Genomic DNA, 23,412 nt, shown 5'->3' with positions numbered 1-23,412 from the left:
TGACAGGCAGATCGCGTTTGACTAATTCAATTGAACATTTTTAATGAATGAAAAGCGATGATAATCAAGGTAATGTGGTGGATGTTGTCAATATGGATTTTAAGAAAGTGTTTGACAAGGTGCCACAGAAAAGGCTGGATAAAAAAAATCAAGACTTGTGGAGTAGCAAGGCGAGTATGCAATTGGATCAAAGATTGGTTTAATGACAAAAAGTAGCAAGTCATGATAGGTAGTTATTTTTCATTTTAGGTGATAGACTGTGGTATTCCCCAAGTGCTAAGTACATTTCTTTTTTTGCAATATATAAATGACTTGGATCTTAAGAGAGTACAGTTTCAAAATGTGCTGATGACACAAAACTTGGAGGAATAGCAAGCGGTGAGGATGAAACAAATTGCCTGCAGCAGAAGATAGTTTAACCAGAGGATGGACAGACAAATGAAAAGTCAAACATAAAATGCAGAAGGGATAAAGAGAGGCAATGGCGCAATTTTAAAGCAACAGAGAGAAATCTGGAGGTGAATGGGCAACATCCTTTAAAGGTGGCAGGACATACTGAGAGAATGGTGAGTAAAGCTTATCACATTCTGGGATTCTTAAACAGAAGCATTGAATATAAAAACAGGAAGATATGCTGAACCTTTATAAAGCTGTGATGTGGCCACAACAAGACTACAGCATCCAGTTCTGATCACCACACTTTGGGAAAGATGTGAACATCCTTGAGAGTGCAAAGGAAATTTACCAGAATTTTTTCAGGAATGTGCTACAAGGTGAAGGTTGAAGTAGTAGGGGTTGTCCTCTTTAGACAGTAGGTGATTGAAGGGAGACTTAATGGAGGTGTACAAGATTATGACAGGCTCAGATAAGCTAGACCAGGAAAAGCTCTTCCCATCACCTGATTGTACAAGGTGCCGGAGGATTGTGAGGAAGAACCTTTTTATTCAGTGGGTGGTAACTCACTGCTCAAGGAGGTGGTGGAAACAATGATTTGAAATGGAGGGGGCACTTGAAGGAAGTAGACCTACACAGCTGTGCAGATCAAGCAATGGAATGTGACTGATTTGTCCATGGGATGTTAGCATGGACTTACTGGGTTGAATGGCTGTAATGGGCTGTAAATATCTCTATGTAGAAATGATGCTTCATTCTTGGAGCCAACTATAATTCACTTGCCTGTTTTCTTTTAGCTTCTGAGCTGTTAGATTAACCTACTTGTAAAATATAAATCACACTGCGTGACCCTTACTTTCTTGTTCTCGGAATAAACCATGTTTTTTTTAGATTTTGTTTCTCTTTTGATTTTGTTTTCAAAGTTCTACAGCTGTCCTCATACTGTGCTCTGAAAGAACAGCGATGAATTCTTTGCTCTTTCAAGTAACTTGTTGATAATTAATACTTCCTGAGTAGTATGAATTTACTCTGCCAATCTGAAGTCAGATGACTAGAAATGATCTTTGTTTCTTCTTCTTGTATTCACAGATGAACAGACCGATCCAGGTGAAGCCTGCAGACAGTGAGAGCAGAGGAGGTAGTTGTCTTTGTTGCTCCAAGTCTGGTGCTGACTTTAATTTGTTCAATGTTGCTTGGTTTCTGAGGCCAGGCTGTATCAAACCAGTACCCATTGGATGTTCTTTCCTCTAAGGACGTGTAGCCTTAGTTTTCCAGATTTTAAATTTGCAATGTTCTTATTCCAGTGATCTAATTGTCAATTTCCATCCAGTTCCACATGTGGGAAAAGTCAATTAACTTAACTAGTGATCCTGGTATACTTGGATAGATTCAGGAGATTGGTAAATGGATTTCTAAGATTGAGTAGAATAATACAGTAAGAGATAGTCAAACAATGGAAGAAAACATATTCTACTTTCATATTGCCAACCTTTTGACACAAGCTGTATTTCTGCTAATCCTAAAGCGTTTCTTAAGTGAAATTTTCTGGAGAATTCATGACATTAATTTAAAAGACAAGATGAAATGTGCCCCTCACAGCTAGCCTCTGTAAAGACGTTGAAGGAGTTAGATTAAATGTAAAGGTGTTTAAGGCATATATGAATATTTACTCGCCAAAACAGGATTTGTTGAAGGAAATCTCTTCAAGACATTTTTCAAGCTATTTCAAGACATAAGGATCGCAATCAACATCTCTGAATCTATGGTAACACATGGCACAATTACTTCATCATGCCTAGGTGGCACTGAATTATTTTATAGTACCTCCGTGTTCTGAGGAGCTGAGCATTTACTCCAAGCTTAAATGAATATAAAAATTGAAGTACAAAATTTAAATGCTGGAAAATCTTCACATTACAATCGAATCTCTATGATAGCCTATGTATATATTGCCTTGCCTAATTATCTCTGGGTTTCATCCAGCATACGTTTTGCCCATTTTCCATTTGGCGGGATTTCATTTCTGCATGGATTCCTAACAAACTGCTTAACTGACGAGTCCAAGAAGAAGGAGAGTGTGGTTCCAATCCTCTCCCACAAATGCCTTCCCAACCTGATGTACATGACTGCTTATATGCATCAGGGCTTGTATTTTCATTCACAGCGTCAGGTGACACAATCTTTCAATGTTTCCTTTGAATAACTAGGTACTAAGAATTTTGTATATTTTGACATCACCAAATAGAAAACTTAAAAAAACTGTACTATGTGCCAAGATGATTTTTCTTCATATGCTGTACTGGAGTATCAGTAAACTAGTGTACTGTTTCTTAGTAAAGCATCTTTTTCTATCTGATAACTGAATAATTAAGATCTTGGTCTAACATCAGAATTACAGTAAAGTGCTCTGGTTGTCAAGTATTACTTACAGCAGTAATGCCATAGTTATTGTCAGATGACTTTACTAATTCTGGACAATCTCAGCTATTAGGCTGGATGTACATGTTATATCTCTAATGAAAAATTGAGGTCACATTTCAGAATTCCATCAGCTCAGAAAGGACGCAGAGCAATTGGTAAAGGCGAAATATTGTGAATGCTGGCATCTGAAACAAAAGCAGAAAATGCTGGAAAATTTCAGCAGGTCTGATGGCATCTGCGCAGAGAGGATAGAGCCAAAGTTTTGAGTCTGGATGAAGCTCAGCTGGAGCTGCAGTTGGATTGTCCATGGTGAAGGCAGGATAGGGGGCAGGGGGGAATGCACTCCACTTAAATCTTGGAACAAATCATCAAAGGGATAGGTGGAAAAGTCATCCACTGCTTCCTATTATGTTCTGCAGACTTTGAGTGGGTATCCACAGCATTGTTTCTAGATATCCCCAGGTTTTCCAATCAGTATGACTCTTACCACACACAGGTCTCCACTAGGTTTTAAGAAAAGCCCTCACAACAAGGGATCAAAGGAAATTGATCTCTTAAAAAAAATTCAATAATGGCCAGAGGTCTCCTGCTCCAATCAAAGAAATATATACTTTCTTAAGTTTCTTTTTTGATCTGTTAAGGATCACTGCTGCTCAATATGGAGTCATTCTGATTTCCCAATTGTACATCAAGGCATGTGCTATATCTGTGCTCACACAGGTTGCTTGTCCCAACTAAGAATATGATTCACCACTCCTGTCATTCAGGACATTAGAATTCTGCTCTTGTATCACAGTTCTGTTTATCTAGAACTGGCAGTGCTCGCATTTAATTCTTTATTTTACCTTATTTCAAAAGCACATGTGTTGTTCATATCGATTTATATCTTTGGAACTCTCTTCCCCAGAGAGCAGTGGAAGCAGGGTCAATAAATATTTTTAAGGCAGAGTTAGACAGATTTTTGACTAACAAGGGAGTCAAAGGTTTTTTTTGGGGGGGGCGGTTAGGTGGAATGTGCAGTTAAGGCCACAAACAGATCAGCCAATGGTCTTATTGAATGCTGGAACCAAATGACCTACAGAAGCTACTATAATAATATAAAAGCAAATTTCTTTGGATACTGGAATCTAAAACAGAACGTGCTAGAAAATTTCAGCAGGTCTAACAGCATCTATGGAACGAGAACATAAACAACGGAGCCAAATTTTAACCGGATTAGGAAGTGTAGATGCAGGGAGGATATTCCCAATGGTAGGGGAGTCCAGAACAAGGGGTCACTGTTTGAGGATTCAAGGTAGGCTATTTAGGGCGGAGGTGAGGAGACATTTCTTCACCCAAAGAGTGGTGAGCCTTTGGAATTCATTACCACAGGAGTAGTTCATGCCAAAACATTGAATTTATTAAAGACGCAGCTGGTTAAAGCACTTGGGGTGAATAGGATCAAAAGTTATGGGGGAAAAGCAGAATTAGGCTACTGAGTTGGATGATCAACCATGATTGTAATGAATGGTGGAGCAGGCTCGAAAGGCCAAATGGCCTCCTCCTGCTCCTATCTTCTATGTTTCCAGAAGATATTTTAGTACCTTGAACGTATTTTATGCTGCTGTATCTGAACTGCCTCAGTAATGCATAACAATTTATAGTATGAATGGTTAAAAGAAATCCCTCCATTAGACAAAACAATCACCATTAGGCAGTGCCAAGTGTTGATTTCAAACAAAACTGTAGATTGCAGAAAAAAAGAGTGAGAGAGATATGGGCCTGAATTTCGGGAATGGCAGGAAAGGCTCCAGCCATCTGAAGAGTTGACGGGGAATACAGCCTCACTGTCATGTTCCATTCTAACAAGTGTTTATAAGAATAAAATCCCTCACCCAAGAGGAAGTCATGCCTTGGACCAGCCAATCTCCAGTCCCTCCAGCAATAGTGGTGCGGCAGCCAGTTGAGGCACTGCACAGAAGCGATCATTAATTAGCCATGTAAGGACCTCCATTGCTTCCATTCAGAGACCCTTCCTGCTACCCGGTGACGGTGGGTGGAAACCCAGAGGGAATCTTGTCTGTGCAATTTGGGGGGCTAGGAGGGGGTTAGCGGAGTCAGGGGAAGTTTAAAATCCTTCTGTCTATGGAGTTCCACACTTTCAAAACTTGTTTAAAAACAAAGTAAAAGGAGGACGAAATTAACAATATTGCCGAAATTCCTAATTTCAAAACAAGTAGAAGTGACTGTGAGACAGAAACGAGTCTCGGGAAAGAAATTGAACGACTATTCTGTGAACTCCAGGGGAAGGGAGGTCGTGCACAGTGAAAGATTAGTAGTTGATTTGTCACCAGCCCATTCCACACTTGGCATAAATCAATTTCACCTCCATTGAGGCATAATTATGACACAATTAGATTGTAGGGAGCAGACAAAGTGGAGTATAGATGGAGCAATAAGGAAAAGTTTGAAGGAACATTGACCACAGCAGATAAAATAGTAATAGAAAGAGAAGTTCTATATGCCATCATTTTGAGAAGTGATTTAATGAGAGCAGCAGTTATTTTCTGTGGTATATCATGCCGTGGATCATTAACTGGTAATGATGATATCCCTATAACTTCTTAGTCTTTACTCTGTACTTCAGTGCTATTTTGAATTGTCATTAATAGAGGTCCCATTTTAATAAGACCATTATATATCAGCAAAAATTATGAGTAATAGGAAGAGAGTAAATGGCCATCATTTTATTTCTTTTATGACATCATCCCAGGCAATTGACTACATTGCAGCCTTTATTACTTTGGTCCAAAGATTCATTGTTTTATACATAATTAGTAATGAATGAAGTCACCTAATAGGCAGCTATGTTGGTGCCCTAATCGCACGGTGCAACGATCATTTAAAACCTTTCAGAGTGGGACAAGGTTAGCCTTTATGCAGCATGTTATGTCTGACGATGTCATGATGAGACAGTTGTACACTAATAGATAAATATGAATTTTTGGTATCGTAATTGACTAGTTGGTAGGTATTGTTCCCAATGGGATCTGACATCGTAACAATGCTATTTGAATTTGAAAGTGGTAGGAAAGAGTTATTGAAATTAGAAGTGTGTATAGTGATCTTCCATGCAGGACTATGCTTCAACCCTTTGTCCATCAACTGCACCACAACCACTGGCTCACAAACACTGTCTTGCATATTTTCCAGACAGGTAGCTTATTTTGTCTTTACCATCATGGCATTCAGTCACGATATCAAAATGCTGCTTTTATTAAAAAAAGAGGCTGCATTTCAATGTTGACAAATCTCTCAGCCAATTATTCAGACTGTTTCTTCATGCATTCATGGAGTTATAGGGGTTAAAGAAAGGTGGGACAATCTTAGAAGGAACAATATAATACCATAATGATATCCCAAACGTGTGTTGGAATTTACTGCTTGAAAAATGGAATTCAAAATGGTGATGCTGATAGTATTGGGGAAGAACAGTTCAATAATGCTATTTTTCAAAGAATTATGACAGATAAAATACAATTTTCACCCATAGATTTTCCATTTTGTTGTGCCAGACCCCTGTCCATAATGCACATATTTCTAAGGGGTTGACCACCTGAAGCAGGCATTCAGGGTTTCTTTAGTACAGTTTGGTCAAGTGCTGTATTGGATGCAGAAATAATTTAAAAGGCAAGGTAGTGGGTGGAATTTTTTGGCCACGTTTGCCCCAAAACAAGAAAATCGCACCCTAGGTCAACGGACTTTTGCATGGTCTAGCCCTCACTCGCTGTGATTCCTGTGGTGGGTGGGAAGGGAAAATTTCCCACAGTAAGTCTGATTCACTTTTTAGAGAACTATAATGACAATTCAGATGGTGGAATACTTTTGCTCCATGAGTTTCAATACTGTGATCATTTGACTTGAGCCTACCAATCAGTAGGCTTGATTTCTCCATGGAAATTCTGCTCTATTAATTTTTTTGGGGGGAGGGTGGGAAAGAGAGTTACCACACAGTTGCAAGTAAGTCAGAGGAAAGCATGGCCCACCTGTCATTTCCTCTTAACTGAGTATACAAGCAGGGGAAATTTGGAGAAACTGCAAAAGCTGTGACAATGCTGATATGTTCATTCATGGTTGAGGGCATCACTGGAGAGATTGCCATTTTTGCCAACTCCCTTGGATGCTGCTAAGTGACTTGTTAGGCAATTCAGAGAGCAATTGCATGTTGATGTGGGACTGCAGTGACATAAATTCCAGACCATGGTTATAAAACACCCTTTTCTAAAGGACATCAGTTTGAATGGTCCCAACAGCTTCAAAGGTGTTTTCTTTTAATTATATCAGCTTTTTATTTCTACATTTTCAAATACAAATTAAAATTCTAAAATTACCAGGTTGCAATTGAACTTTATCAGGTTAAAAGTGCGCTAACGTAATTACTACAATACTGTATCTATAGACTTAAATGCAGTGATGGCCAAATCACATTCCCAGCGGCTGATGAGGTTGAATGCACTGTTTTCTAGCCTAGCGTAGCTGTTAGCTGCACCATCAGTGAATGTGTTGCCCATAGATGTCTGAAACGGGCAGCACAGACTTTATTTCCTGCCTTCATGCCTATTGAGTCAAACACTTGATATTGGGATTTCCTTTGCGCTTTTGAAAAACTGCGCATTCACAATGTTAATAGACTTTTTAACAAAGTGTCTTCCTCTCTGTATGACAGCGTCACTAAGTGTTCACATCCCTTTCCCATTCTCTCAACAACAGCAGTAACAGCAACTTCCACGCTACTGAAGCTGGACCACCCTTTCCTGCTCCAATGAGCTGCCAGCACCACACTCAATATGGGAGGCATCCTGTCACCTTTACAACGCAAGAAGTCTCACAACACCAGGTTAAAGCCCAACAGGTTTATTTGGTAGCAAAAGCCACTAGCTTTCGGAATGCTTCTCCTTCGTCAGGTAAGTGGGAGTTCTGTTCACAAACAGGGCATATAAAGACACAAACTCAATTTACAAGATAATAGTTGGAATGCGAGTCTTTACAGATAATCAAGTCTTAAGGTACAGCCAGTGTGAGTGGAGAGAGCGTTAAGCACATGTTAAAGAGATGTTAAAGAGATGGAGACAATATACATCTCCTCAACCTGTGCTAACCCTCTCTGCACTCACATTGTCTGTACCTTTAAGACTTGATTACGTGTAAAGAATCGCATTCCAACCATTATTTTGTAAATTGAGTTTGTGTCTTTCTGTGCCCTGTTTGTGAACAGAACTCCCACTTACGTGACGAAGGAGCAGCACTCCAAAAGCTAGTGGCTTTTGCTACCAAATAAACCTGTTGGACTTTAACCTGGTGTTGTGAGACTTCTTACTGTGTTTACCCCAGTCCAACTTGGCATCTCAACCTTTATAATGACCAGCCTGATTTCAGGTATTTTAGAGGGTTCAACCCTCTCCCCAGTTGGTCAAGTGCAAAACCTGCCTATCAAACCCGAATGTTGATCTAAACTGTTCTGATGCAGGCTTCTCAGCATCAGAATTGCTCCTTTGAATGGCTCCATGTTCCCTATTTCAGTATGAAACATGTTGGATTATACACCAATGTGTAAATGTTAAGTGACTTTTAACCACCATTTGATCAGCAATAGTTACTAACACTGTTGAAAACTACAGAGCATAAAACTCTCTACATTATGGAACTCTCTTCCAACTGCTTATATTACTTCCAATTTAGTAAAAGAAAGTTAGCTAAAAAAAAAACTGCACCCCCCACCTCCCCCGCCCTGCAATCATGAATACTATTTTAGAATGCAACAGTAAATTGATGATATTCCACATGCGGAGTTGAGGTACAATTAAACCGAAAATCAAAGCTACATGACTCTGCACTGCTTTCACTTCAAGCACAACTCAATGTACCCTATAGAGTAACACAAATTTGGAATATTGGCATGTTTTTTTTTGGATCCAGGAGTTTCTGGTGATGCTCAAGCTTGTACAGTACCTCTTTGGAGATGAATATAGCTTTTAGTGCGATGTTCCTGTCCATCTTATGGGGAGAGGGCGGGAATGTGGAACTGAGCCACGACAGATCAGCCATGATCTTATTGAATGGCGGGGCAGGCTCGAAGGGCTAGATGGCCTACTCCTGCTCCTATTTCTTATGTTCTTATGTTATCTTTCAGTCTTTGTTATCTGGAACCTCAGTGGCACCACTTAGATGTGTCAATATAACCGTTCTATTGATAATTGACTGTTGGGCAATAGGCAGCATGGGCAGACTAGAACCCAAGGTTCATTGATGTCAGAAAGGAGAATCGCCTTCTCCTTCACCCAGCAGAACATTAATGCATGTGCTTTTCTTTCGTTATGAAGTAATCTGCTATTCCATGCTTCATTAAGTTCTGATAAATGGGATGTTGAAAAAAATATTTCTTTCAACTGACAGTAGATAAATGACAGCCAGCATGAAGCCTTGTGCGTTAGCTGGCAGCCACTGGCCCATGCAGATTATAAGGCTATATATGGCACATCATTGGATCAAAAAAAGCTTTATTTTGAATGCATATCCGGCATCATTACAAAAAACAATGGATTCTACCTGGGGGACTTTTGGAAAAAAAGAGTATCTGGAACACATCACTTATCTGCAATTAAACAGAAAAGATGGAAGAGGCTTTCCAAAATTATTGCAGTCTAAAGTATCAAATTCTCGTAAGTGTACAGTCAGTTTGCCAAGAAATGTGCTCCAGTTATGTAAACTACAGAGAGTAAGTGCTAATTTGATGGCCTTTGCGCTTCAGTCTGTTCAATTATTCACTAAACAGTTCAAACCAAGGGGAGGACAAAAATTAGAAAGCACGTAACAAAAATCTATATTTTGCACTCAAGTGGCTGGGAAGTAAAATTCCCAATTTTTTTTGCTGATGTTAGTGAGAAAGTAAGGAACCTAACTTTACACTTGCTTCAAACGTTTTTTGCTAACAGTCAATGGACTTACCTGTGGAATTCCCTGCCCAGTGAAGCAGTTGAGGCTCCCTCATTAATTGTTTTTAAAGCAAGAATAGATAAATTTTTGAACAGTAAAGAAATTAAGGGTTGTGGTGAGCGGGTGAGCAAGTGGAGCTGAGTCCAAGAAAAGATGACCATGATCTTACTGAAGGGCGGGGCAGGCTCGAGGGACCAGATGGCCTACTCCTGCCCCTAGTTCTTATGTTATTAATGATGAATTCTCAATTACTGAGCAGGGAGTTGTTTTTCCTTAAAATCTGCCAACAAGCTAGGGTGAGATTTTTCCAGAAATCAGGAAAAGCTGATGGCAGTTGGAAGAGTGACATTGAGCCCGCTCGCGGCTTTTCCTGCCATATAGTGCGGCACTCTGTGCCAAAACGTTCATGTAAGGTTCCGTGCCATATCACTGGTGAGGCAGTTTCAGATTTATCCATCCCACCATCACCCCAGCGCTACACTTATCAGGATGCCACATTTAAAGTCTGCCACAGCGCACACCAGCCACACTTCATGGGTCACCACGAAGAGTTGGCTGTCAAGAAGTCCATCTCCAAGTTTTTGGACACCTTCCTGCAGAGACTCCTGGATGCAGTAGAGTCCCAATGGGATGTGCTGCACCCACCCGCAGAAAGAAAATCAGCCAGAAAACTCACCATGTGAGATGGCGACAGCAGTTGTGAGTGCTAATGCTCTGCAGAAGAAGATCAGTGTTGCAAGGGGATGAATTATTGCATTAATTCTGCCTCCATCACTCTTCACTCACAGACCCATTACACATCCAAGGAGCTCATTCACAATATCTCGAGGAGGGGTGCCAGCACTCACTCTCACTCACACCTTCATCTCCTCTGCAAGTTGTGTCCTCATCACCTTGTGAGTCCCACTCACCATGCACACATGCCAGCCATCCTTACCATCTGTCCTGGAACAGGTCCTACTTACACTCACCCCATCTGCCTTCATGTAGGAGACTTTGGCTCACAACAAGAGGGAGAGATCCCTGGCAGGTGGAGGAATGCCACAGCTAAAGCCCTCATGTACTTTGAGGAGAGAGCCATCCAGCTGGCCTGGCAGGCAGTCGACCACTCCTGTGCTGACAGTGAGGTTGGCGGCAATAAACCAAGCGGGGATCCAGGACTGCAATATCCATTAGACAGCAGTGCTGTGAGCCATGTCTCCTGTTTCGAAAGGCATCCACCTTGCACTCCAGCTAGGAAGCAGCCCATCAGCCAGATCCTCCACTCCATCCCTGAGAGCGGTGCAGACGAGGAATCATAGACCCTGACATTGAAGAACTGTCACAGCGCTCACCCACATCCTCCACCAGTGCAAAGATATGTAGGTCAGTGGGACCGAGTTTCAGAGCAGCCACGGTGTCACAATCTGGTGAACGCATCACACTTCCAGGTTCACAGCATGTAGAGGCAGGGATGTTCCAGGATGTCACACAATCCCTACATTGCCAAAGGAGGCCATTCAGCCCATTAAGTTCACACCAACCCTACAACAGAGCATCCTACCCAGGCCCTATCTCCGTAAACACACATATTTACCCCGCTAATCCCCCTAACCCACACATCCTGGGATACTAAGTGACAATTTAGCGTGGCCAATCAGCCTGAGTGCCAGCACTGGGCGAACTGGAGGTCAGGAATCTGCTGCATCCCAGTCAGAATACAGCCCCTGGACTCAGTCATCCCTCGGTTGCTGGCACTCCAAGGGCAAAGTCAGGAAGGGATGTCAGGTACACTCCTCAAATTGAAAAGCTACGTGGAGGAATCCATTCTTCTTATGCCTGAGATGATAGTGGTGACACTTCAATGAAATAAGGTCAGCGCAGCTAGCGTGACAGCCATTATGGAGACCTTGGTGCAAGACTTTGTTCTGCACTGCTGCAGGAGATGTAGCCCATGGTGCAAACACTTGCTGGCATCCATCAGTGCCAACAGCAGAGGAGGGCACGGCTTTGTGACTTCACTCCAGCTGTCCCTCTATCCAAAGGGAGAACCCGAAGGGAGGAGGATCAGTTGGTGCACACCACAGGGCTATCCACCCAGCTGACTCAGTTCCCTAATCTGAATCCCTGCTTCCTGTGACTGTTTCATCTCCACAGGCCCAGGAGAGTGGCACTGCCAAGACCCCAAAATTAGGCTGATGCTCTCCAGAGGATGCCCGCCGAGGTCATCACAGAGATCAGAGCAGAATAGACAACAGGCTGCCTTCACCTCCACTGTGGGTGTTAGGGATGCACCAAGATGTAGTGGTGGGATGAGAAAGGTTAACAAGATCTAGTTGCACAGCATGGGCACGGGTGCAAGCACTTATACATGATGTTTATCTCTGTAAATAAACTCTCACTAATTGCACCCTTTTTTCTGATGAGTTTCAACTTAAATCATGCATTTGATGATAAAGTGTAGTCCAGGGCTTTCTCTGCGTGCTTTGTACAAGGTTCTCTGCACATTGCTGGCATCCCTACATGGTGACTGAACATATGGATGGCATGGTGACACAATGGTTAGCACTGCTGCCTTACAGCACCAGGAACCTGGGTTTGATTCCCAGCTTGTGTCCCTGACCATGCAGAGTCTGCACATTCTCCCCGTATCTGCAGGGTTTCCTCCAGGTGCTCTGATTTTCTCCAATAATCTGAAAGGCGTGCTGGTTAGGTGCATTGGCCATGCTAAATTCTCCCTCAGTGTACCCGAACAGGTGGCAGAGAGTGGCGACTAGGGGATTTTCACAGTAACTTCACTGCAATATTAATGTAAGCCTACTTGTGACATTAATAAATAAACTTTTATTTAGTCGGGGAGGATCGGGGGAAACTGGGGTAACACTTGAAGGGTGCCAGGGGACACTTGGTGGGCTCCCAGTGGAGAGTTCCTTTTAATGGCTGTTCCATAACTCACGAGAGAGCTGCCTGAAGCAATGGCCACCTCCACTGCAAAGATATCACCACTGAAATATGATACCCAGGAGCTGTCCACATGCCAGATCCTGACTTATTCAAAGAAACTCACCTTGTCTCCAGGGCCAGCTCAGCAAGAAGATGCCTTGTTCCTCACTCTGTAGCTTCAACAATGGCCGCCACTAACTAGAGCTGCTGATAGTGCTGGGAGGAGGCAACTGTCCTCAAACGGCTGGCAGTCCCAGAGGTGGCGTCTTGCTTGGACACCTTCATCAAAATGCTACTCTGTGTTCCTCTGCTTGCAGGGTCGGCTCCTGCTTTTAGTGCTGTGACCTTTTGTCAGAATAGCAGTCTTGCATTGACCAATCAGTCGACCATGGAAAACAGCGGGCCCAAAGATAAGGGTATAAAGACTCCAAAATATAAAGAAAACAATTGGTTGATGAATTCAGAGTGGCAAGGCTTCAATAATTAATGAGACGAGTAGCTACATTGTGTTAAATTGAATCTCATTTTATTTTCAGTGGAATCTAGACTGAACAATTTTAATTGGTGCTGTGACACATGGCGAATGATTCTATGATGGAGTAATCACGTCTGTAGAAGACGTGCCACCTTTTATTAAATGTTGAATTTACTGAATAACACAGCTGCTGTCCACATGTGGAATGAAGGTTTTGTTGTCCTCAGTTGCTGCGTGGACTTATTAAGCAGGGCCAAGCTGGAAAATACAATGAAATATCATCAATTTTAGATCATTCCCATTTGCGTTGGTGAGAATGGCTATTAACTATTATGGGATTATAAAATCCGATCTTCGCCCTGGCAGATTATTATCTGGATTAAATTTATATCATCAGAGAGGGGCAAGCCTGTGATAATTTTATTAAAGATATCACATTATGCACAAACTATCTAAGCTCATTCTTTTGAGTAAGCCTGGAAAGGACTATATTCTTTTTTAATTTGAGCTACAATTACATTAACATACTTGTGAGGCACGGGTCAGTTTTGAAATTGTATCCTTGTAGACTGAGTGATACACTTCGAACTGACATTTCTGTCTGTTTTTCGCTGCCAAATGCACACCTATAAGGATCAAGATGAGTTGCTGGAAGAGACCGAGCAAGTGGAAGCTGGAGTGCCTCCAGTGCCTTTTCATTCTTGCCAGGTGGAGGCCTGAGCCAGTGAGAGCCCTGAGCCTCATTTCCATAGTGTTGGAAAGCTGCAAACATGCCATTGCAGGTTAAAATCTCATCGCTGTGTTCAAATCCCCTTATTTACTCTCCCACCACCGCCCCCCCATCCCATTGCCAACTCTTCTGATACAATGACATGTCCTCTTATGATTTTGATTTGATTTTTTGAGCTGATTTATTATTGTCACATATATTAGTATACAGTGAAAAGTATTGTTTCTTGCGCGCTATACAGACAAAGCATACTGCACATAGAAAAGGGCATGAGAGGGTGTATTATTACAGTCATAGCTAAGATGTCGAGAATGATGCAAGGTAGGTCAATTCAAAAGTCTGATGGCAGCAGGGAAGAAGCTGTTCATGTATTGGTTGGTACGAGACCTCAGGCTTTTGTATCTTTGCCCACTTTCACATCTCCCCACACCCAGTCTCCATCTTCCCCATCAATGGTGACCATGCTGTCTGTTGGCTCATCTTCATGTGTATTTTCACAACGATTAGGATTAAGCTCTGTAAACAATCAGAATTAGACTCAAAGTATTGTGGTCAGGATCAATGGGTTACATGAGGTGCAGTGAACCATGGAGGGAATTCAAAATAACACTGGATACTGATTGAGGAAAGCTTTTGATCTGACAGCTGAATCTTTTACAAGGCACTGCTCATTGAACATGTTACAGATCGAAGGCTTCAAGTTCAATGGAGAGGGTTTCAATCCTTTCTGCTTGCTGGGAAGTCACAGCAACTTCAAATCAAAGCTGTGTGCACACACAGGCACTGAGTGCACAGCTGGGTAGGCTGGAAATCCCCCCACCCCAGGCCAGGTGAAATTGACATTTCTGTCTGAGGACGTCAAAGGGGTCTGCTCTCACCTGCAGCTTCTGACAGACAGAAATGAAAATCTCTGCTGCAATGATTTTAAAATCCTGCCAGGTGACTGGGAGGCATGGAGGTTAAAGTGACCTAGCTCCTATAGAATTTGCACGGCTGACAGTCAGAAACGCAGAAATTAATCAAAAGGCCCCCTGAAATCACCGACAGGGATTATCTTCAGTGCAGCCACAACATCCTCATCCGAACAGGGTGCCGAGGTCAACCTTTACCCCCACCCGAGTCCACCCAACCACCAGAACCCTTGACAGATCCTCCTTCTGCAGCCTGGCAGTAGCAGAGGGGCAAATGGCCACCAGGCCTGCCCTCTCAGGCCCAAGGCACTAGGCCAGGTTGCTTGTGCCAGCGGAAGTGCACTGTTGGCACTGCCAAGGTTCTTGGCCTGATTGGAGGCTGTGTGGGGTATCTGAAGGGAAAACGGCCTGGGTGAGGGGTCTGAGGAGGTAGGTGAGCTGAATGGGGGATCGGGGTCAGGTAAACATGAGCCTGCATAGTGTGCAGGGAGCAATGCCTCTCATTGCTGAGAGATTGGTGGTGTTTCCTCAACCCTTGGGGTTCCATACACCAGGCTCTTGCTTGTGAGGACTTGTACCAAAGCCCGTCCAGTACATATCCTGCTGGGGAAATGCGTGAATAGCAAAGGCCAATTGTACCAGGCTGCAAGCCCACTAATGACATGTAAATGGGTGTATTTGGATATTAATAGGCCTCCTGCCCACTCTGGTCAAGACCCTAATTGGCGCCGGCAGCACGGCCTAGTGCCCAGTACAAAACTTGATCTGCTGCTAACTCCCGATTCTCTGGGCCATCGTGAATTGGCCTAATGGGCCTGGAGGCTCCCTCTCCGCTCCCCCCTCAACACCCCCCACAACCCACCTCACCCACCATTAAAACATGGACTGACTGTGATGGTGCCAGAAATGGGAAACTAAAGTTACAAGAGCCTTAAGAAATAAAGGCGGCTGTCACTAGAGCAGAGAAAGCTAAGAAGAGGTTTACTGAAGGCTTTTAAAATTATAGGAGTGTGCATGAGGGAAGTCTATTTCTTCTGAGAAGTCAGTGACAAGCAATCATCAATTTTAGATTGTCAATAAGGGATCGAAGTGCACGGTTAAGAGGAATTTCTTTTGATAAATTGGTGGAACAAGGAGAAATATACACAACCGAGGGCAGCATGGTGACACAGTGGTTAGCACTGCTGCCTCACAACTCCAGGAGCCTGAATTCAATTCCAGCCTCGTCTGTGTGGAGTTTGCACATTCTCCCCATGTCTGCATGGGTTTCCTCCAGGTGCTCCGGTTTCCTCCCACAGTCCAAAGACATGCGGATTAGGTTGATTGGCCGTGCTAAATTGACCCTTGTATCTTTCAGGGAATTAGCAGGGTAAATATGTGGGTTTACTGGATTAGGGCGTGGGTGGGATTGTTCTTGGTGCAGACTTGATGAGCTGAATGGCCTCCTTCTGCACTGTAGGAATTCTATGGTTCTAACCTTAAAATTAGAGTCAGGTAATATAGGAGTGAATCCAAGAATCAGTTTTTCATATGAACTATGGTAGAAATCTGTAACTCACTACGCCAAAAGACCATGGATACTGAGCCAACTGGAATGTTCAAAACTGAAATCAATGGCTATTCTTATTTTAGGGCATTAACATGAAGGAAAGCAGTAGATGGAATTGTGATATGGCTCAGCCGTGGTTGAATTTTATTTATTTATTAATTTGTGTCACAAGTAGGCTTGCATTAACACTGCAATGAAGTTACTGTGAAAATCCTCTCGTTGCCATACTCCAGCACCTATTCGGGTATACTGAGGGAGAATTTAGCATGGCCAAAGCAACTAACCAGCACAGCTTTGGACTGTGGGAGGAAACTGGAGCACCCAGAGGAAACCCACACAGACACGAGGGAGAACATGCAGACTCTGCACAGTCAGTGACCCACATCGTGAATCGAACTTGGGTCTCTAGTGCTGTGAGGTAGCAATGCTAACTAGTGCACCGTCGCAATGGAATAAAGGAAATATTTGGTATTCAAAAATATAAAATTGCATTTTTGCAGCCAGTACAACTATTTAACAGTACTTCTGAACTTGGTATGCTATTAAATACTGATACACCACAGTCAACAACTTAGAATTTTTCAAGGATCGTTATAACGACACTGGGCAGGATTTTCTGGTCGCACTCGCCCCAAGGCCGGTAAATCTCACCTGAGGTCAACGGACCTTTGCATCGTCCGTGTCTCGCCCGCTACGATTCCCGTGGTGGATGGGATTGGAAAATTCCGGTGTATGTGTGTAGCCATGGTACTTCTCATTTCAGTGATTTTTAATTCATTGCATTCAAGGATAAAGCTCAACCTTTCAACCTCTGGAAAAAAGTAGAGTCACTGACAGAAGCTTCTGGATTTCCATGTTTAAACGCACATGTTCAACTCCAGATGTGGCTGTCAGTTTCAGAGGGGTAGCGATGATGAACACACAGTTATTTTCCGTCATTATCGCTGTAACATCTGGAACAGTGGTTCTTCATGGTTGTACTGTCTACCCCATTTATAAAACCAAAAGTTGAACTACTTGTTATCAAGAAAGTAGCAGTTTTATAATATGTAACAGTTAGTGTATTGCTGTGTTGGCACATTTTTGTCACATTTAAGAAAATATGAATGTTATTTCAAAATAAGTAAATGTAAAAATAGATTAAACTGCACACAGTAATTCAAATTGCACTAACTAATTAGAAAACTAGATTAAAGTAGAATAAACTAACCTAATGAGTTTGATTTTCATGGGGATCCTCCATGGAGGGGTGAAAATGGTGGTCAGGGCAGATTGGATTCCCAATCTTAATCCTGGGGTTTCCGACTTTTACAAGTGCTTTTGAGGGTACAGGCCACTTTAAGCCATGAGCCTACATCCCCAGCCTGGTCACTTTGTTGTATGGATAGGCACATCCTAATGTTTCACAATTTTTACAGAGTCCGATTAACTTTTCAAGGCATAGAACCTCAAAAGGGTTGAGGACCATAGTTTTCATGAGGAGACCTGATGAAAGATAAGTTCAAAAGGTCCTCCTCATGCCTCTCATACCAAGGTATAGTCCCCAACAGTGCTGCTCCTCCCCTCATCTCCAAGCCCCTCCTATATGCATTCTTGGCTGAAAGCATTCTTGGCTAGAAACACAGAAATCCGTTAGAGTACTGAGACATCTGAGCCCCAGGGAAAGCATGGCTTCATTGACAGCTCTGAATCTCTGATCTCTTTCAATTGCACAATGGCCAGAATTTACTGCTTGTTCATGCCCTGCCACCATTCCAGTTAGGACAGAAAATCTCGCACTCAGCCAAATCGCCATTCACTGCAGCAGGACCACAGAATCCTGCTAGCGTCAATGGCTGGAGAATCTTGCTCATTGTTTATTTGCACGTGATAATTATGTTTCGAGTGATTTTAGTTTCAGCTACTGATACTTTATAGGGCTTGGATGATTGACTCTTTTATTGGCCTGTAGTAAAAGAGAGGGTTTTTTAAGAGCATGTTATCAATAAATGATTGTGTTTTTGAAAAGCTTTTGTAACCTATCCTATTGTAACTGTACAATTTGTTGGTTTATTTCATGTATAGTGAGCAAATTGACATGGCCTCGTTTGGGGGCATGAGGGGCCATAGGGGATTGGTGAGAGGCATATCATGTAATATGGGACATAAATGTGGGTGGGGAACATGAGTAGCATGGATGGGGCATGGAAGTGTGTGGAAAATGAGGAGGGTTGAGGGCTGGAGGGCCTTAGATTTTTCATTGTAACAGGGATGAAATTCCAGAGAACTGAAGCAAACCTTTCAAATCACATAACTCATCAGCAGGGCTGAGCTGGGAATTTTCCCAACTCCCACTCCTTGCTTTCAACTGTATGTAATTTTGATTGTCTTTGAACTCTGGGATTGACAAAATAAATTAATGTAAAATGGAAGAAATTATTCGTTGACAAGCACACGCTCCATTTATATGTGCCATCCCATTTATTCTGTAATTATTATTTTTCACAGTACTCTGAAGTAGCCTACTGCTCCAATGATCTGTGAGCAGCTCTGATAGAGGGATGCAATATAGGGCCCAGTGTATTCAGCACCGGGAGAGGTACAGACAAGTTAACAGGGTCATGTGCAGTCAGTCAGAAAAGATCATGGTCCAGAATAAGGAAACAGTGAAACCAGGCTTGTAGTATAGTGAGAGGAAGGTATATAATCTGCAGCCTACTAGACATGGAAACCATGTTGAGCAGACAGTTTGACAGGAAGGTGACCTGATCTGGAAAATACTTGAGGTAGTTGTGAACATTTTTTGAAAAAAATTACATTGCAATATTTATGGAGCTTTATTGTACTTTTTAGGAAATCCACAGATGGCTCTTCTACATTATTATTTATGCATCGTCAAAAATCCTGAACTTTGCAAGAACGGGGTTAAAAAGAAAAAGGAAAGAATGACTCATATTTAAAAAGTGCTTTTTACCATTTTAGAACATTCTACAGCATCTTGAGTATTTTTGAAGTGTAAGTGGTTGTAACTGAAATGTAGAAAATGTGGCAGCCAGTTTACACACTACAATCTCTCTCTCAAACAGCAGTCTGATAACCAAATAATTATTATTGTGATGTTGATTGAGGGATGCTTATTGGGCAGTGCACCAGAAACCAATAGGGTGGCACAGTGGTTAGCACTGCTGCCTCATAGCACAGGGACCTGGGTTCAATTCCCAGCTTGGGTTACTGTCTGTGTGGAGACTGCACATTCTGCTCGTGTCTGCATGGGTTTCCTCCCACAGTCCAAAAGATGTGCTGGTTAGGTGCATTAGCCATGCAAAATTCTCCATCAGTGTACCCAAACAGGGACCGGAGTGTGGTGACTAGGGGATTTTCACAATTACTTTGTTGCAGCATTAATATATAAGACTACTTGAGACATTATATGAAAAGAACCCCACTCTGCTTCACAGAAGTACCATGGCGTTGGTTAAATCCACCTGAGGGAGCATATGGGACCTCAGTTTTATGGCTTGTCTAAACAACAGCACCTCTGATACAAAGTTCACTCTCGATGCTGCATTGGAGCAGCAGCCTATTTGTTGGTGCTCAACTGTCTGAAGTGGGGCTTGCATCTAATCCTCTGATTCAGAGGCAATGGTGCTACCAACTGAACCATGACAGCTCAAATGTTGAGCATTAGGACTGTATGTAATGGCAGAAAGGTCATAGATAACTGATCAAATTCCACTTTAAACCCTGAACAGATGGAAAGAATATCAAAAGGAAATGCTTTTAAGGTCGAATTGGATTTGACCTTGAGATAGAACATCTGTTGTTCAGGGTGATTACAGATTGGGGAAAATAACTTTTGGCAATGACCTCACTGCCATTCAGCTTTGCCCAGATGTCTGATTGAGTTCCTAAAGGCCATCTAAACGAGGTGAGACAATGACAGACTTCACGTTCTGCAGGTGTGAATTTATAGAACCATAAAAGCTGGGGCACAGAAAGAGCCCATCAACTCTGTGTGGCTAAAAGTGTTTTTAAAAGCGAGCTTCCCATTTAAATCCTAGTCTGTAACCTTGTAGGTTGCAGCACTTTCGATGTATCAATACTTATTGTCCTGTTCCAGAGACAGGATGGAATGCAACACCTAGTCCATAGCCTTGCAGGTTGCAGTACTTTAGGTGCACCAAAATGCATATTGCCCTGTGCAAGAGACAGGATGGAGTATATATATTATATAGTGTGTTTGTACGTATCAGCCTGACTACTTTATAAAACTATTTTTCAAAAATGGATAAAGGCTTTACCCTGACATACCTGACTAGCCATAATTCATATGAGCAGAATATCTAGCCTTCATATAGAAGCAGGGAACTCGTTATCTTTAAAGGTGCGCGAATGCCCTCTGTGATTGCCGAAAATCAAATTTGGAAGAACTGCACCAACATCCTTTTACATCTCTAAGTTAGAGCTCTGGCCCAGGAAGATGACATAACTGCAAGAAGAAATGGGCTGCTGACTCCTCTATTAAACATTTCAAGATACAAATCTGGAAAAATGCATCCTTTGACGGGTAGTGAAAAGAGAAATCCAGGCTGTTTAAATTAATCCTCCTCCCTGTCAGTAACAATATATATATTTTTAAAATTGTCTCACTTTACACCATGTTTAAATGCTTTTGGATAATTGATAAATTGCAATTATGCCTGTATAATTTGGGTTTAGGAACTAAAAACGGCAGCCTGAGTGAGAGTCACATTGATGTCACTACCGATAACACCAGTTCAATAATACAAATACTTTTAGTCATTACAGGAAACATTGAAAACTATTTCAAGAGATTTCAGTATAAAAATGAAGAGCCAAGGCTTCAAAACTTGCAATCTAGACTGGAATTGTAAACCCATTTAATAAAGTATGCTACTCTTTCATTCTTGAGTTTGCACACAGTTTCATTTCAGACAACGATGATGCATTGTAGATTTTTTGCTCAGCTAAAATAAATAGATCAATAAACTGGGATAATTGCTGACCATTGTGTTTGACACATAATATTGATTGACAGATCTGTTTTCAAAATATTGTCCTTTGGCTGACTTTCCAAGCAACCCAGTTTGTCACTGCTTCACCAATTTTCACCAATCAAGAATGAGGGGAGATTTAGAAGAATGAGGGGAGATCTGAGAGAAACATACAATATTGTGAAGAGAATAGATAAGATAGAAGCAGGAAAGTTGTTTCCACTGGTGGGTGAAACTAGAACTAGGGGGCATAGCCTCAAAATAAGGGGGAGCAGATTTAGGACTGAGTTGAGGAGGAACTTCTTCACACAAAGGGTTGTGAATCTGTGGAATTCCCTGCTCAGTGAAGCAGTTGAGGCTACCTCATTGAATGTTTTTAAGGCAAGGATAGATACATTTTTGGACAGTAAAAGAATTAAGGGCTATGATGAGTGGGCAGGTAAGTGGAGCTGAGTCCATGAAAAGATCAACCATGATCTTATTGAATGGCGGAGCAGGCTCGAAGGGCCAGATCGCCTGCTCCTGCTCCTAGTTCTTATGTTCTTATGTTCTCCTTCTTGCCCAGTTTGGCCAATTTTAATGTTTTTCCATCCAAAGCCAAACTATTTACAACTCGAGAGGTCATGAGTGTACTACAGTCATGGTTTTGAGGCAGGTTCTTTGTTATTTGGAGCTTAATATTGGGTTCTTGTACACTTAATGGCAGGTGCTATCCCCTTCTCGAGGGCAACTAAAGATAGGGTAATAAAATTTTAAAGTTTATTTATTAGCATCACAAGTAGGCTTCCATTCACACTGCAGTGAAAGTACTGTGAAAATCCCCTAGTCGCCACACTCCAGCGCCTGTTCAGGTACATTGAGAGACAATTTAGCATGGCCAATTCACCTAACCTGCACATCTTTTGGACTGTGGGAGGAAACCGGAGCACCTGGAGGAAACCTACGCAGACAAGGGAGAATGTGCAAACTCCACACAGACAGTGACCCGAGCCAGGAATCAAACCCAGGTCCCTTGCCCTGTGAGGCAGCAGAGCTAACCGATGTGCCACTGTGCTGCGATGCTCACATGCCTTAAATGAATAAATTAAAAACTATAATACTTTGAAAAGTATTTGCACAAACACCAACACTACATTGAATTGATAACAAAGCTTCATAAATTAATTTGTCACATTGAGTAGAAATATTGTTGTAAAATATCTTTTGGAGTGCCTAGGGGAGAAAAAGTATTCAGTAGCATAGTTCTCAAAATTTGATGTTGATCTGATTTTCTGCTGCAAGCCATGGGTTTAATGAATGGTAGTAAAAATATACTGATAAACTGAAAACATTGCTCTTCTGTAGTCTGTTGAGTAAATTCAATGTGCAGAATTGTACTGCTACAGACAGAACAGGAAGTTTCAAGTTCAGTCCTTGGGTTGTATTATCTGATGACCTTGCAGATAGGCATCAACAGAGCTGGGTTGCATGGAAAGAAAAGATTCATGAACTTCTACTCATGATCTTATGCGGTGATTTCTGTTGAAATGTGTGGACAACGAGCAAGAGCATGTTTGGGCTCAGCTGGAATCCAGCCTTCCCTTTTCTTCACTTCTAGCCATGCAGTTGGACTTTAGCAATGATGGAGGCAATGGCTGAGCGGTGTTATCACTAGACTATTAATGCAGAAACTTAGCTAATGTTCTGGGGGATTGGGTTCGAATCCCACCATGGCAGATGTGGAATTTGAATTCAATAAAAAAAATCTGGAATTAAGGATCAACTTGATGGAAAAAGCCATCTGGTTCACTAATGTCTTCAAGGGATGGAAATCTGCCATTCTTGCCCCGTCTGGCTTACATGTGGCTTAAGCTACAGCAGCTGAATCTACAGCAGTATGGTTGACTCTCAACTACCTGCTAAACAAGGACAACTAAGGAGGGGCAATAAATGCTGGCCAGCCAGCGACGCCCATATCCCACAAATGGGATTTTCTTAAAAAGCACTGAATGGGCAATAATGAATTGCCAGCCTGTTTTACACCCCACTCGACTTTCTTTGCTATC

The 23,412-nt window shown here is 42.2% G+C and overlaps 1 protein-coding gene across 7 annotated transcripts in view; it reads left to right on the top strand.

The window, feature by feature from the left end:
- The window catches only part of celf4 (CUGBP, Elav-like family member 4), a 1,183,497-nt gene that overhangs the window by 528,484 nt on the left and 631,601 nt on the right, over positions 1-23,412 (top strand). For all 7 annotated transcript variants that reach the window (XM_080215459.1, XM_080215370.1, XM_080215109.1 and 4 more), the window contains exon 3: positions 1,483-1,531. In XM_080215459.1, the coding sequence (XP_080071585.1) occupies positions 1,483-1,531 (49 nt within the window). The remainder of the gene's footprint in view (positions 1-1,482; positions 1,532-23,412) is intronic.

Source organism: Carcharhinus amblyrhynchos, chromosome 1 (assembly GCF_965287045.1).
Source record: "Carcharhinus amblyrhynchos chromosome 1, sCarAmb.v2.hapA, whole genome shotgun sequence".
Taxonomy (NCBI): Eukaryota; Metazoa; Chordata; class Chondrichthyes; order Carcharhiniformes; family Carcharhinidae; genus Carcharhinus; species Carcharhinus amblyrhynchos.
This window is presented reverse-complemented; position numbering and strand designations above follow the sequence as displayed.